Consider the following 15,332-nt stretch of genomic DNA (forward strand, 5'->3'; position numbering starts at 1 on the left):
CTTTGCCTGAACTGCACGTATGTTGTGATGTCATCGTTTAGAATTTTCACGTAACGAGAGAGAAATAAATACTGCCTCTATGCTGCGACAAGACTTCATTGAGTGAGTGTTGCCGCAGTCGTGTCTACCTGGCGCCGCCTGCTCGACGGCGTTGCACGCAACTTCCAAGCTGTCGCTGACCGCTGCGTGTTTTATGAGCCTCGCGTTTGTTTTACGGGTTGCCACGCGTCGAGTTAGTTAATGCGCCGTGTTACCGTTCGGTTAAGCGAACAAATGGCTCGTGCTCGTTCATCTTGTAGACCTACTTTATGCGAGGTTCCTGCGTGGCTTGGCGACAGGCAGTGAAAAAAAAGCACGTGCGCGCAGGCACGTTCACTTTGCCTAATTGGTTTTCTTAACGTCGTCGGTTGGGGTCAGGACCAGTGGCTGTGTAAGAAAAAGTTGTTGCTTTTATTCAAACATTTGCGTGACCGGCTTGTCCGCGCCGATTCTTCGATACCCACCGCGGTGTCATGGCGTTCTGCTGCCCAGTTCGTTCGATACGGGAGCAGCGACAGCCAGATCAGTGATGCACTTTCTCTCTATTGTTTACTTTGCATTGTATCTTGCCTGTTCGAAGTTTATGGGTCTGATTTCGTAACTCACTTTTGTTCCCCATCTTTTTTTCTCAACAGTAAAACCAGTGGTGCAGAGGATCAAGGACTTGCGGCTGACCAAGGATGACTTCGACGTTCTCAAGGTCATCGGGAGAGGAGCGTTCGGAGAGGTGAGGTCTTCGCCAGGCGCCCAACCCCCGGTTTATAGAACCGAGTGTTCTATAAACCGAGGGCATCTTTGGTTTTTTTGAAACGCTTCCATGGTAGAGTTCGACAGCATGGCGGAAGATAGCATCCCACAATTGGCGTCTTTCGTCGTTTTCCATCCCCGACGCGTCGCTTACGTCTGTAAAAACGCGCTTTTAAATGTGAAGTCAACGCAGTTCCTTGCACTGCCTAAACGCGTTAAATGTGAACGGAACAGATGGTCCCTGCTGGTCCGAGCTTTACAGCGAAGCTGTTAGCCTTTAGTTGGTCGGGATTTTTCGCGGGGTCGTTCCGTGCTCACCCAAAAACAGTAACGCCACCTAGCAGCTGCGGCCACTCAGACAGACTTGAAGCGGCAGCTAGAAAAGGGCATTGTCTTTCCGCGTAATAGAATTACGTTTTCTCGTATATTCGAATTATAATCCGAAGCTGTCATGTCTGCAGCTTGTGTGAAAGTCGTACTTTGCGAATTTTCTGACGCACTTTGAGAAATTCAGTTAGTTGAATAACGCACTTGCGCTAGGAGGAGGGCCTATAGAAGAATGAGGATGTATGTTGCACTTGTGCGCACGTGCATGACGTAGGTCGCTTGTGGTGGTGCTTGTCTAACGTCGGCAACAGCTTCGCTGTACATCACACGGTGGAATGGAGGCGGATTTTTTTTTTTTTTTTGCGGAAGTGAATTTGTTCATTACATGCATGTGAAGGACAAATGACACCGCTGGAGGACATGAAGGACAAAAATTACCGCTGGAGTTTCTGCCAATGAAGCGAAGGTTTTTCTCATGACTGTCAACAACTGACTGATGTGTTGTAGCATGTGCTTCTTCGGGCTTCTTAATTCATAATTGTAACGTTGTTATGTAGGACCACAGATAATTTGCAGACCACTTTTTGTGCCGCCCACGGAAATTATATACCCATTGGTAGCAGACTGAGAATACAGCACAGAGGCCTATAACCTCATCGTGATGCGATGCATGGGCATTTGTGAAATATCAGGGAGAGCCACATTTATGAGCGGCACAAGGTCGGCGCTAATTATGTAATTTAGCACTACTGACACGCACATTTTTTTAGAATGGCTTCGTTGTTTGCTTTTCTCGATGTCGGTTATTTCGTGAAAACATTATGGATTCCACAGAAATCATTGTACCAGAAATTGTTACGCGATGCTCAGCTTAGCGGTCTAATGTCTCCCATCCCCGAGCGTGGACAGCACAGAGCACATCACGTGACTCGTGTCGTCGCCATTTCGCGCGCTACTCGACCGCGGACGTGAAAAGGATGGCCGGTGGTGCGCCTCGCGGAAAATTCGCTTTCCCACGGCGGCGGCGGCGAGCGCTCTCACAGCCGCGGAAATGTGGCGGAATGCGCTTAGCCGGCTTATCTGTGAGACAGCAGCCTTAATTAATAGGCTTAACCTCGGAACGAGGCTCGTCGTGAGGGACGAATGTGCGGGGAAGCGAGGCCCGTGATAGTGGGCTGTGACCCCCGCGTCAACTAGCTCTAGAAAGACGGTGCAAAAGCCCACCGGAGCGAAGGTGAATCAATTTTGGCGAGCCTGGCGTTGTCTCGGAGAAGTGACTTCGCTTGGATTCCGTAGGGTTAGAAAGTGGGGTAACCGTGCCAATATACATGTCACTGAAAGGATAACAAAATAGCGCGAGCGAAACAGGGACGGATAGATAGGACGACGACACAAACGCTTACAACACCTTTTCTTCTTCTTTTTTTTATTATTAGGAGAGATACAGAATATAATATGGGGTTCTTAGTTTTCAGGTTTTATATTTTTGGAATTCGTGGGGTGCAAATCGGGTGTTGTTTTTAAAGAAGAAAACCGGGGGAAATCGGGGGTTTTGTTGTCTGACACGAAAACCGGGCAGAATTGTCTGGCAGCCCAAAGTTTGGGATTTTTCTCGTAATATTTACAAACGATTAACACAATTAAGTAATCGACACAAACATTTTCGACACAAACATTCTATTTAAACGAGCGAGACCATATGCTACGCCATCTAACGGCCCGTCCGCAGAGTCCGTGAAGTCCTTTCTCTCTCGCTTTTTGGCGTGTCTTCCGAGATGTGCGGCGCTCTGTTGCGTGCTATCGCGGAGTATTAATCCCTCGAAGACCGCGGGCATTCGTGCGGCAGCCCTAAAGCGTCGGGTCTGCTGTGCTTAAGGAACCCGTGTGACGCTAGTTCCATTCGTCCCAGCATCGGATAAAGTTTTAATGATTTTAGTTTTCATTGAAAAAACGGCGTTAATGGGCTAGTAAGCCCAAAATGGCTGAAGTAGGCTAAGGATGCTCTTTGCATAAAAAACATAATCAAGAGTGCTGCGCACACGTTTTTTCTGGCTACGCTCGGGTTTGGCAGCTGCAACGAGCCAATGTATCGTGACGTCATAACGCATCCACCTTCTGGATACGGAAACCAAAAGTGATTCGTAGAGACACGTATGCGTGTAGTAAGTTAATTAGGACGTCCTGAGGCTTTCCAGTATTTATTTATTTAATTATTTACTTTAATGGTCTAGAGGGTTTGGACCTTTACATAAAGCATGAAAATTAATGGGGTGCGAATATTCGATGACTTCGAATGCCAGCCGAATATTATATTTTTAATATTCGTATGCCATTCGAAGTCATCGAATATTCGCACCCCATTAATTTTCATGCTTTATGTAAAGGTCCAAACCCTCTAGACCATTAAAGTAAATAATTAAATAAATAAATACTATAAATAATATTCGTATGCCATTCGGAAACCAAGGATTCGAAATTGTTCGAATATTCTATATTGTACGAGTAGTCGAAACAAATTGAATATATTGTTGGCAGTGCGGGAGTATACGCGATTGTTTTCGTTTGTTTCAATATAAGGTGCGAATGTGTGCCCGATGTTGGGCTACTTATCGCGTCATAGCGGAATTTAGCGCATCAGGTAAGCTGAGCCACCGGACGACTAAGCTTTGCAGGATAGCCAGCTTGGTGACAAGGAGCACGGGTCTGCGATCAGCGGGGCGCAATGAAAGGGAATGGTGCGATTGCGTGAAGGGATAAAACTGCAATAAAAATTCTGTCTTAGGGAGTAGGATGACTACAGGATGACTATCCCTCTGAATGGACCGATCCACTACAGCGATGCCCGTACACACGGCCTCACTATGCAAATGTGGCAGCTGTGCAGTGAGGAGCGATGAGGGATACGTTACCTAGGGTGCCTCGATGCCCAGCGCCGCCGTCCAGGGTGGAGACAACCCCGCTGGCGCCGCCATATTGTGTCACACGAGCTGAGACTCAGCTACGCTTGCGTTCATAAAGTGTTACTCGCGGCGCGCTTCCAAGTGCTTTGCCTTGATGAGGATTTTTTTATCGGTGTCCCATCTGCATATCTTTATAACCAATAGCCGTTAACTCGTCGAAGGTCGCAGACGTAAATGTATGGCGCCGGGAACATGCCCCAAGTTGCCTAATTCAATCACATTTAATATGCCGTGTGTATGTTTAAAATACGCACTATTTTTTTGCGCTTCGATGCTTGGTATATAAGGTTTGCGACCCCCTGTGTGTGGAAGTTTTTCTTTTTCGCTGTTGTATTTTGGTGTACACGTCACGCCTCCTTTACCGTAGCCAGCCACTCGCGCACGGCGGTTAGTTTCCCTTGCGTTGCGCGTGCTCTTCGCGTTCGTTGCAATTATTTGACGATATCTACGCACAATTTTTGCTTTTTTTGCCCACAAAACTGTGTGCTGACAGGATTAAGCTGGTGTAAAAATAACTGCGATGTGAAAATAAGGTTTAGTTAGTGCTGTAGAGTAAAATGTAACGTAACTTGTCTGTGTCAATCTTGCGTAGTACACACAAGAAATCAAACGATGCACAAAATACATTTACTTATAATGTCTAGTACAATCAATCATGAAAGAGATATGTACATGAAAAATTATATGTACTGTGTGGCGCCTGAAGGTTATGTTGAAAGACGAGATAAAAAAAAATTCGCAAGGTAGGCTCGACACACAAATCGGGATAGAGAGAGTTTTTTTTATTTATTCATTACATGGGGGGGGGGGGGGGGGGGTTCAAGTGAGTACATCAACCTTATTACACACAATATAAATCGAAAACAAGAATGCAAACAAGAAAACGCAACCGCGGGTAATATTAATCAAGATATCCAGCCAGAATACATACATCAGCTACCATCGACTACGTCGCATCAGCCAAACACATCGATGGCGAGTACAGAACATTTCATAAATAACCATTAGAACACTGATAACTACATTGCAAAAATAAACAACACTGCATACATATCACTTACAAAAACCGTAAATGAAACTAAGACAGTCAAATACAGATTAGCAATGTTTTTCACTTCGAAAATATAGTCCATGATGATGTAGGGCTGCTGACTTTAACAGACGGCGCCCATCCTGTCGATTTCCCTCGTACTGGTCCTCTTCAAAGTGTTTCTAAGTACAGGTAAAACAACAAAAGTGATTATTGATATGAAAAGTTGCCTTGTAAATACAGAGAACCCATTACAGTGCTTAAAAATAAATTTTAGCAGAAGCAATGCTGTATTACCTCGCTTCACACGTTTCGAAGAAATGCACAGGCTACAACAGACACCATGCGAGAAAGCGCCGAAACATTTTGGTCCCATGGTGCCCCTTAACTCTACTACACCTGGGCATACCGTGCACAGGCATTTAAAGACCGTCACAGTACCCACTACGATCGGGAATGAGCACGAATGACCATCGGCTTACGATCACCACGCTACAAATATGTACAAGTCTAAAAAATAAGCTATGTAACGTAACACCCTGAGGTCCGCAAGATATCTCCTGAGAAATCAGAGAAAATCACAATGTTTCGCTTACCACGTACAAAACAGCCGCTCTCCCCAGACGAAGCACTGCGTTCTTTAGTCCCAAATAACCAGTACCGAAAAAGAAAAAAAAAAGAACAAGAGACACACACGATGTGTGCTTCCCGTGAAAAAGGAAAATAGGTGGCTTACGTGACGATTCGTAGCTAATGTAAGAATGTTTCGCGGCTAAGCATTTTCGTCAGTCCTTAAAATAAGGGTACTGACTGCGCCCATCAAAACGAAAAAAGCCTATGCGACGCGCGCTCGCAAACCATACGCTACTGAGACAGCATCGGTGCAGTGCTTACTTAGTTCGTGAGCGAACGTAGGTACGTGAGCGAGGATCAGAGAAATGAAAAACACGGTGCGGTAGTCTAAACACTCTTGACACTTACCTCGCAAATGCAGGAGTTATCCGTTGCCTTCCAGTGATCGCGCTTTACTTGGGCTTCCCATCTCTTCCGTCGCTCTGGGTCCGCGGGCGCAATGAAAGGGAATGGTGCGATTGCGTGAAGGGATAATAAACTGCAATAAAAATTCTGTCTTAGGGAGTAGGATGACTACAGGATGACTATCCCTCTGAATGGACCGATCCACTACAGCGATGCCCGTACACACGGCCTCACTATGCAAATGTGGCAGCTGTGCAGTGAGGAGCGATGAGGGATACGTTACCGCGATACCAGCGCCGATACCAATAAAGGAGGTGATGGCGATATGCACCCGAGCGTGACGCGGGATTGACAATCACCCATAGCGGGGGGTGGTGAATCTGCTATGGGTGTTACCACGATGCAAGCGCACATCACATATACGAGTTTGGGTGCATTAGGCAGAAGATATTAGGTAGAAACAGGGACACCGTGACATGTGAGCTTTTGGGGGCTTTTGTTTTCAAGCAGAGGGGTCGCAATTATTGCATTAGTGACACCTCTGTCAACTTGAGGAAGGGTGAAAATAGGTTGCTGGAAAGGCTAAATTGACAAGTTCCTTAGTGCTGATGTACAACTGGCTGAGTATTTATTAATTTTTGGAGTACCCGTGGTGGTGTTTGTTCTCGCACATGTGCAGACCATGAACTACCCTTTTACGTAGTCCTGAAATACATTGGATGTTAGTGAGCACTTGTGCTGTTGCCAGTCCTGTACATGGCTTTATTGTGCTGTTTTAATTTGTTTGGTGACATTACCCATCTCTAGTTCAGTAGAAGTGGAAACTAGGCGAGTGGATATATCTTGTATGTGGCATAAAAACAGCGCAAACAACAGAAAATGCAGAAGGTATCTGGTTTATTTGGTAGTCCTCCTGCATCTTCTGATATTTGTACTGTTTAACTATGATGTATAATAATCAAACTAAACTAAATAACTATAGATAACTAACTATAACTAATGAACTATAATCTATGATGATCAAACCATAACTAAAGGAGAGCAATGGAAGTTGCCTTCAGACACCACACTGTAGTATTCGTGCTTGCGTTATATCCTTGTAAATGCATTATGTCCATGACAGTGAAGTGATCGAATGTCTTACATGGGCTTGCGGCTTGTGTTGTGTGGCAGGAGTCCTGCATGCATTTGGTCCGAAACGTGGGGAAAAGAAAAGGTGCTATATTTCCGCGGTGCTTTCCAAAGTGATGGTCATGGTGAACAATACCATTTCGTTCTTGTTGAGTGCTACCCAGGGCCGTGCCCAGGAATTATTTTGAGGGGTTCTGCAGGAACAATGCCAGCTATTTCAAAAGACTTATACTCACTTATGTTCATGTGTGAATTAAGCACATTATTGACATGTAATAGTATAAACATATAATACTATATACTAAATTATATTACACAATGACAAATGTATAAGGAAGTTGTACTGAGCAGCGTATAGCCGCAGTGTTAAATCTAAGGGTTGTCAGAACCCCCTAACCCTCCCCCTGGTTATGGAGCTGGTGCTAGCCCAGCTTTTGCCTCGCTCATTTGTCATTACGTTCGTAATGCAACCCGCACTCCTTGGTGACAAATGGACTGAATGACAACTGACACAGGGCCAAATGCTTCAGTTAAAGGGCACTTGATGTATAACAATGCGCAGGATGGGAAGAACAGACAGATAGTGTGAATCACTGATTAATTTTCTAAATTAACCAGGGTTGAATGAACAAAGATTTAACATAATGGTTTATTTGTCAATTTTTTATTTTTGGCAACATAACTGTGATGTTCGAAAATGTAGTAAAATAAAAAAAGTAATAAATGCTTATGCACATCATTATTCGATAGTTATTATTATTCGTATTCAGTTTGTATGAGAAAATTTTGATATTCGCACACCTCTAACAAAACTGCAAGTCGAAATTGTCACGCCAGTACTCCTTTAAATACTGTGTGCAAACAGTGCAGGCTTTCTGTATTTACCATCACTTGAGAAAGCATGAAATGTAAATCTGTTGTGGGCGTGCAACAGTGGAATTGCTTTGTGCTTGTGTCAAACTCGGGACATGTAGGAATTGGGCTAATTTAATTAGCAGGGTGCAGATTCTGATGTGATCACATTTCACATTATTTTCACTGTTTTGTGTGATAGCATGGATTACGATGTCACAGCGTGGAGAAGGGTACTAGCTAGCACTCCTGGTGGCAGTTTAGCCAGTTCACTGGCCATCTGCAATGATTTGCAGATAGCTTAGCCCAATCACAGTTTACTATAAGACACCCATGAGTGCATAAATCCACACATTGTGATTGTGCCATAAACTGAATTGATGCTATGTTCCAATTTGTCAAGGCAAAGTCCTGGTGCCAACTGGTGAAGTCTGTAAGCGGCATAACATGTCACACATTTAAAACATGGTGAACTAGCGTTAAAATTCACCTGTTTCTTGAATGATGTACAAATTCAAGAACTTCTTATGAACTCTGAGTCAGAGGACTTCAGTCATGATGAGATGGTTTCAATGGACTGCAGTAGTGACAAAAACATCACGTTGCCTGAAGAACATAAATTATTCTATCTAAAGTAATTGACAAATGCTCTCGTTTTGTACTTTTGCTGCCATGTTCACATCTTATGCTTATTGTTGTGGTGCCCTAATGTGTCTTAATTTTTATATCAATCTTAAGATTTCAAAATTTGTAAAATGCTCAGCAACATATCACCGATAAATTGCATTTGAATTTAAAGTCTGGTAATGTGTTACTTAAACGGAAATGGAATTGTTACATTTTGGAAAAATGCCCTGCACACGAAGGGTTAAAATGTCACTCACAGTATGTAAACAAAGAGGAAGATGATGCTGTATCCTAGAAAATGAATGTGCTAATGTCAGGCTCTTATGAAGGCAGTCAAGGTGTTAGGCCTATTGCAATACACACCACCTATCTTTATTTTGATTTGATCTGAACACAGTGTGCATGAATGCAGCTTTAGATAATTAGGTTGTTCATATTGTATAACAAGGCTTTCCAGTCTTTTACATAAATGCTGCTCGCTTGTGAATATTTGTTGAGCTCTTCTTAATATATTTCGAGGAGCACTTAAAGTCCACAGATGACAATTTTGAAAACACCCACCTAAGCAATGTTAAGATAAGATTGACTGGAAAGAAGTTTCACTTGCAAGTGTTTCTTGTAGTGACCTTTTCCACTAGTTCAATCAACTCGCACATGCTGAATGGGAGTGTGCTCAAGCTGTTGTTAAGGGACTATGTCCAAAAGTAACTAGTAATTTTGTAAAATCAGAAAAGTGTTGCAGCACCCTGTTGCAGTCTGTTGTGTATTTCTGTGATAAAGGATGTTGGCTCTTGAATATTGCTGTGTGGACTTTCACAGGGATATAAGGACGAGGTTTGCAGATCGGCAAAGCCTACAACCTTCATCAAAGCTTTCAATTTTGTGACTGGTTGAGGTGACTGCATCAGGCAACACTTGCTCAGTTAACTCACCATCAAATGAATGAATGTGGCTCAATTGAAAGTTGTCTTTGGTGTGGTGTTCATGACACTTTTCACTTGTAGCTACTCTCTTTTCTCCTCTAGACTACCTGCATATTACCACAAAAAATTCCTTTTACACTTTTACATACATGTAAACTTCTGTGAACTTACTATAAAATGCACAATTTTTACAACACGTTTAAATTTGTCATAATGACATCAATTACGTTATGGTTTTTACTTGCACATTGTTTAGAGCAAAACTTTCCAAATACTAAAATAGTCATCAACCAATTTTTGAAAGCATAGTTTTTCAGACCTGCTAAGTTATTCAAGCCTATCTGAAACACTGTCACCAACTCCATAGAAACAAAGTATATGATCAACAGAAATTTAAGCCATTGTCATATTGATATTTCGTTTGTCTATGGGGCAGATCATTCTGGCGGCAACTGTAGAAGAGTGCCTGTTCTCAGTGTACTTACGGAACAAAGTACATAAATACTCTTAAGACAGCCAGCATCTTGAGTAAATTTCAGTAGTAATTTCCACCAAATTATTATTAGTAAAATTTTAAGGCTGGCGCTTCTACTGACATGTTCATTGCATAATAGGACTGGTTTAGGGGTGCATTACAGGGAGATTATCACCAGTGAAACGAAAACAGGAAATAACAGATCAGAATGCCTATTTTGTGTATTTACACATAAATGCAATGTGCAGTTGCCCTGTAGCCGATTTCTAAGCGTGGGGAAGTCCCAAGTGTACGTTTTGGAGTCTGAAATGGGCCACTGTTACAAATGCAGGTGAACCTGGAAACAGAGCAGTGCATTGAGTAGCTTTGGAATTGTTCACATTTGAATTTATCCTGATAGTATGGACTTAAACTGGATTACTGGGTATGTTAACAATGATTCGGTCTCTTCTTGCAGGTGGCTGTTGTAAAAGAACGGAATACAGGGAAAGTGTATGCCATGAAGATCCTCAACAAGTGGGAGATGCTCAAGAGAGCTGAAGTGAGTCATTTGTGGAAATTCTGGAGTTTGTTTTGAAGCCATACCAGTGTAATATTTACACGTTTGAGACATGTACGTATTCATGATCCGCCATTCGTTGATCAGCAGATTTGTTTCCCCAGCTTTCATTTTTAAATATGTGCGCTCTGGTAGCTTTCCTTTGCGCTGGATGATATGTTAATTTTGCCACATTAAAAGTATATTTTCTGTTACCGTAGCAGTGGTGTCAGAATACTGCAATAACAAAAAGCTGTTAACAACCTCACAAGGGTTATTAATATTGATGTTTTACGTTTTCAAATCGACAATATTGCAACCTGGACATGCCTGAGGAGAGGTTCTTGCAAGCAATAGGTGGTCACACCCCCACCAACGGCTTCCTCACTGCAACAGCAACTTATTTTATTGGCCATATTTTTGCATATCGTAGATGCTGCAAGTGATTTCAACTGTAGGAAGTGGCATCACAGTCGCCATGTTTTGAACACAACCAAATTAGAGGAAGCCTCAGCTTGGGGCCAACTCCAATTTCCATATTTAAATGCATGTTAAACACACAAATACTTTCGCTAGACAACCAATGAATCGATTTGAATGAACTTTTGTTGCATTTAAGAGAGGAAACTGAATGGCTACTGACAGAAGGAAGCAGAATTTTGATTTATGATTTATTCCATGAAATGTTGTACAAAAATTGCCAAAACTGGGTAAGTCAAAACAGATTGTACATGAAGTTTACAAATACATAACTTTTCAGCAAGAACAGATATTGCAGCTTTTGGAACTGCATCTTTTAGATAATCTGGAATGGGCTAATGTGATATACTATGAACATTTGTGGAATGCTTATGAGGATTTTGCAATTGTGCTACTCACAAGTTAGTGGTATACTTCAGAGTGTTGTCCGGTTTAGATGTCTCAATAGGGGCAATTTAGAGAACTGTGATATCGTTCTTTAATTTGAGCTAGAGTTGCAAACTTGATTTCTCAGTAGCTTTTTTTTTTTTTTTTCAATTTTGCAATTTTCACGAATTTTGTAAAAGACATTGACAGTAAATAAAAAGTCTGCTTGCTATGGTCACTAGATTATAACTTTTAAATGCTACAAACCTCATCAAAATTGGTGCAGTGGATGTTGGATAAGACAGCTTCCCTGTTCCCATGTATTTATATGGGAGCTTCTAAGGTAAACATTCCTCTTAAAGAGCACCTCACCAGGTTTGGTCATTTTAAACAGACAAGCGTAGCATATACAGCACATGCTGACAATTGTGTCGGCAAGGCATTACAGCGCTGCGCACCACAAAAACAGCTCAAATTTCAAACCAAATGCCACGCACCCTACCTCTCGAGGATGCTCCACATCCAGCCAGAGGGTCAATGTTGCATGCAGAAATGCCTCTACACTACATGTCACTACATGGTGGGTGACATTGATAGTTATGTCACTCACCATGACACATGATTTTCGTAAATCATCCTGTGTGGAATGCACAATTCCACCACTGGAAGTATCTGTGCAGCAAAAAAAGAAGAGAAGAACAAAAAAAGAAGGTGGAGCTTGTCATGTGAATGTTATACAATCTCTCATCTCTAGTATGGGAGAAAGCAGGGAAGGTACGCCGCTTGCGGACGCTAGTTCAGGCAAAGGGTGGCAAGGGGGGAGTGTTAGCAGTCGTACTCACCTCCTGGCAGTATAGTAACAAGGCATTCAATTTATTCTGTCTCCTCCAATGATGAACCGAATTGAAAATTTATTGTGGTAAAATTATCCCTCGACGGTATTTTACCACTTCCAGTGCATAACCATAATTTGCAATGCGGCCTAGTGAGGGGCTTATTAAGCAAAAGAAATATGGGATGCACATGAAACAGATTTGTTCACTTCCACATGTGACTTCTTGTGTTCAGCTTAGCAGCTGTGCTATCTGCGTCTTCCTGTGACCCGTCTGTTTCTGTTTCTGACGGACCTCAAATGACAGCAGATATTTCTCAGTTTTTTCCTATTGGTGTTCGCATTTACACTGCTGTCGTTTCCCCTTTCAGACAGCCTGTTTTCAAGAAGAGCGTGACGTACTTGTTTTTGGTGACAGGCGGTGGATTACAAATCTCCACTACTCATTTCAGGATGACACCAACTTGGTGAGGACATTGTTTGATACCTGCACTGAAGATTTTTTTTTTTATCTTGTCATGGGAATGCTGTGTCCATAGCTGTGCTGAAGTATGCTGTGCTCTGCATTAATAATAGACAACAGTTTTGTTTTATTTTTATGAAGCATGCTGTGCTAACCATTTGAATGTAAACACAATACATCACATATTTTTTCAACTGAAATCGATGTATTGGCACTTATAGCAGCTACTGTTAGAGGCTTTGTATGTATAAAGTTTGCGAGTCTCTCATTGTAATTGTATTGTGCACAAGTGTTGCCATATTAAATGCAATAATTTTAGGCCCAGATGCATAGAAGTAGCAGTTGGAGCCCTATTTTGTGTGGATTAAGCTAATAAGTCACCTTTACAATGTGACAAACTGAGCAACTTTTGATGTGGCTGTGGGCAGTACAGCGTTATCTCATTTGAAGCATTACCCCACATGATTTAAAATATATTAGTTTCATGTTGTTTTTGTTATTTTGCGTGCTCTACTACTACTAAAAGCTTGGCCTCTGTGTCTAAATAAGTTCACATTTATGCGTATTTAATGGCTGTCTTCTTTCCTGGCAATTGGTATGTTATTGCCTCTTTGGCTTCCATAATATGCTGGTATTTGTATTGTAACAGAAAGTTGTCATATATAGCAGAGAGAGACCCTGCAATATGACCCGTTATTGTCAGGACAAATACAGCAAGGCTTTCCTGTTGCAGTTTATTTGTTCTTAAGGGATAAACTTTCTTTACTATTTCTCGCACAGTATCTCGTCATGGATTACTACTGCGGAGGAGACCTGCTGACCCTGCTCAGCAAGTTTGAGGACAAACTTCCTGAGGAGATGGCACGTTTCTACATTACTGAGATGATCCTCGCCATAGATTCTATACACTCGTTGCACTATGTGCACCGAGACATTAAGCCTGACAATGTGCTGCTTGATGCCAATGGCCACATACGGCTGGCCGACTTTGGCTCCTGTCTTCGGCTATGCGATGATGGAACGGTGAGCACTCTTGATCAAGTTCAGAACATTGCGATAGCACACATAAGGATTCCTTCAGTTTTCTTATGCAAAGGCCACCTAAGGCCATATGCAAAGGCTGAGACAAAGGCTGTCAACATGACTGTTTTATTATTCCTATGCACAGTGCCACTAAGCCTACAGTATTGCACTAAATTAAATTTATTGGCGTGACTTGCTCACTGTCTTAAAAATTGGTTCCCATAAGCAGAGACGTTAATCATTTTAACTGGTCTGTGGTGAAATTCTGAGTTGTTATCTGTTGATCCCTCTTTGGTCCCAAATGGTCTTAACTGGTTCCATCTGTGCACCTTGTCATAAATCAGACCAATGCGTGGGTCTAGCTTGTCTTGCTAAAATATATTCTTTTGGGTTGCAATACTAGTATTGGTGTAAAGTCTGTGGTTCTCAGTCCTGTGTTGTGGTAGCCAGACTTAGGGCCATGAATAAGGATGTTCAGTGTTACACCAAAGAAAGCAGCAGAATAAAAAAAGCTTTACAAGGGTGATATATATTGATACACAAGCACCATTTTCAGCAAGTGTGCGCATTGTAAATCTGCAGCTGCATTTTATGTGCAGCAGTCTGGTAAATGAACATCATGATGTGCTGTGTGACCGCTGACCTATGCTCGCTCCGTAAAAATCTTTCTTGGAACTTCTTCCATTTACTGCAGGTTCAGTCCAACGTTGCTGTAGGCACTCCCGACTACATATCTCCTGAAATCTTAAGGGTAAGTCATGACGTTGCTGTGTGTATTTGCATTCCCAGTAGCATGAGTAAGATGTTGCCTTACTCGGCTTCTTCAGCCTTGCTGTGTGCTCGAGCGCTTGTTTACATTGCAGCAACACACAGACAGCTCAGCCAGAAACACACGGTGCATTGCTGCTGCACGTCTCCACAAGAAAAGTGGCAGCAGACTTTTTCCAGAGGTTTCTTCCAAACACGCTTGTAGCTGCCATACTGTTTTCCACTGTTCGCTTGTTGCCGCTGCTGCTTCTGCTGCTGTTAGGTCCCTTTCACTTATAAACTATTACTTCAGTGTGTTGGAAATCATGCAGTACCAACTGTGCTTACCTAATGCAATACTCAACCTAACGCAGCACTCACACTCGCAATGCATTGAGAGCTAGATCAGAACTTGTCTTCAATGCCTGGGCCGGCTCGAGACGAGCACACCATTCATTTGCTCGGCCGTGTGTAACCCTCCACGCAAAAACACATTTTTTTTTCTCTCTTTCCTTTTGTAACTTTTTCATTGTGGAACACTTTTTGTTTTCGTTTTCTCTTGGATTTGTTTTCCTTTTTTTGTCATACTTCCATATCTGCCTTCACTTTGCTTGTTTAAAAATGTGTGTGCAGTATGCATTATGGACAAGTTCCTAATTGCGGACTTGTTAACTCACTACTCAGTATTCTTGGGAAGATAAGAAGGTGGGTGCAACTCTTCTGCTTGCCTTTCATTTTACTGCCTGCAGCCCCACTGCACCCCCGTATCTATTGCCTCCTTGCGTGAATTTGCT

The 15,332-nt window shown here is 42.5% G+C and overlaps 1 protein-coding gene across 5 annotated transcripts in view; it reads left to right on the forward strand.

The window, feature by feature from the left end:
- The window catches only part of LOC119457481 (serine/threonine-protein kinase MRCK alpha), a 222,498-nt gene that overhangs the window by 91,725 nt on the left and 115,441 nt on the right, over window positions 1-15,332 (forward strand). For all 5 annotated transcript variants that reach the window (XM_037719064.2, XM_049670117.1, XM_049670119.1 and 2 more), the window contains exons 2-6: window positions 675-766; window positions 10,547-10,630; window positions 12,677-12,772; window positions 13,549-13,791; window positions 14,486-14,542. In XM_037719064.2, coding sequence (XP_037574992.1) covers window positions 675-766; window positions 10,547-10,630; window positions 12,677-12,772; window positions 13,549-13,791; window positions 14,486-14,542 — 572 coding nt within the window. The remainder of the gene's footprint in view (window positions 1-674; window positions 767-10,546; window positions 10,631-12,676; window positions 12,773-13,548; window positions 13,792-14,485; window positions 14,543-15,332) is intronic.

Source organism: Dermacentor silvarum, chromosome 7 (genome assembly GCF_013339745.2).
Source record: "Dermacentor silvarum isolate Dsil-2018 chromosome 7, BIME_Dsil_1.4, whole genome shotgun sequence".
NCBI lineage: Eukaryota > Metazoa > Arthropoda > Arachnida > Ixodida > Ixodidae > Dermacentor > Dermacentor silvarum.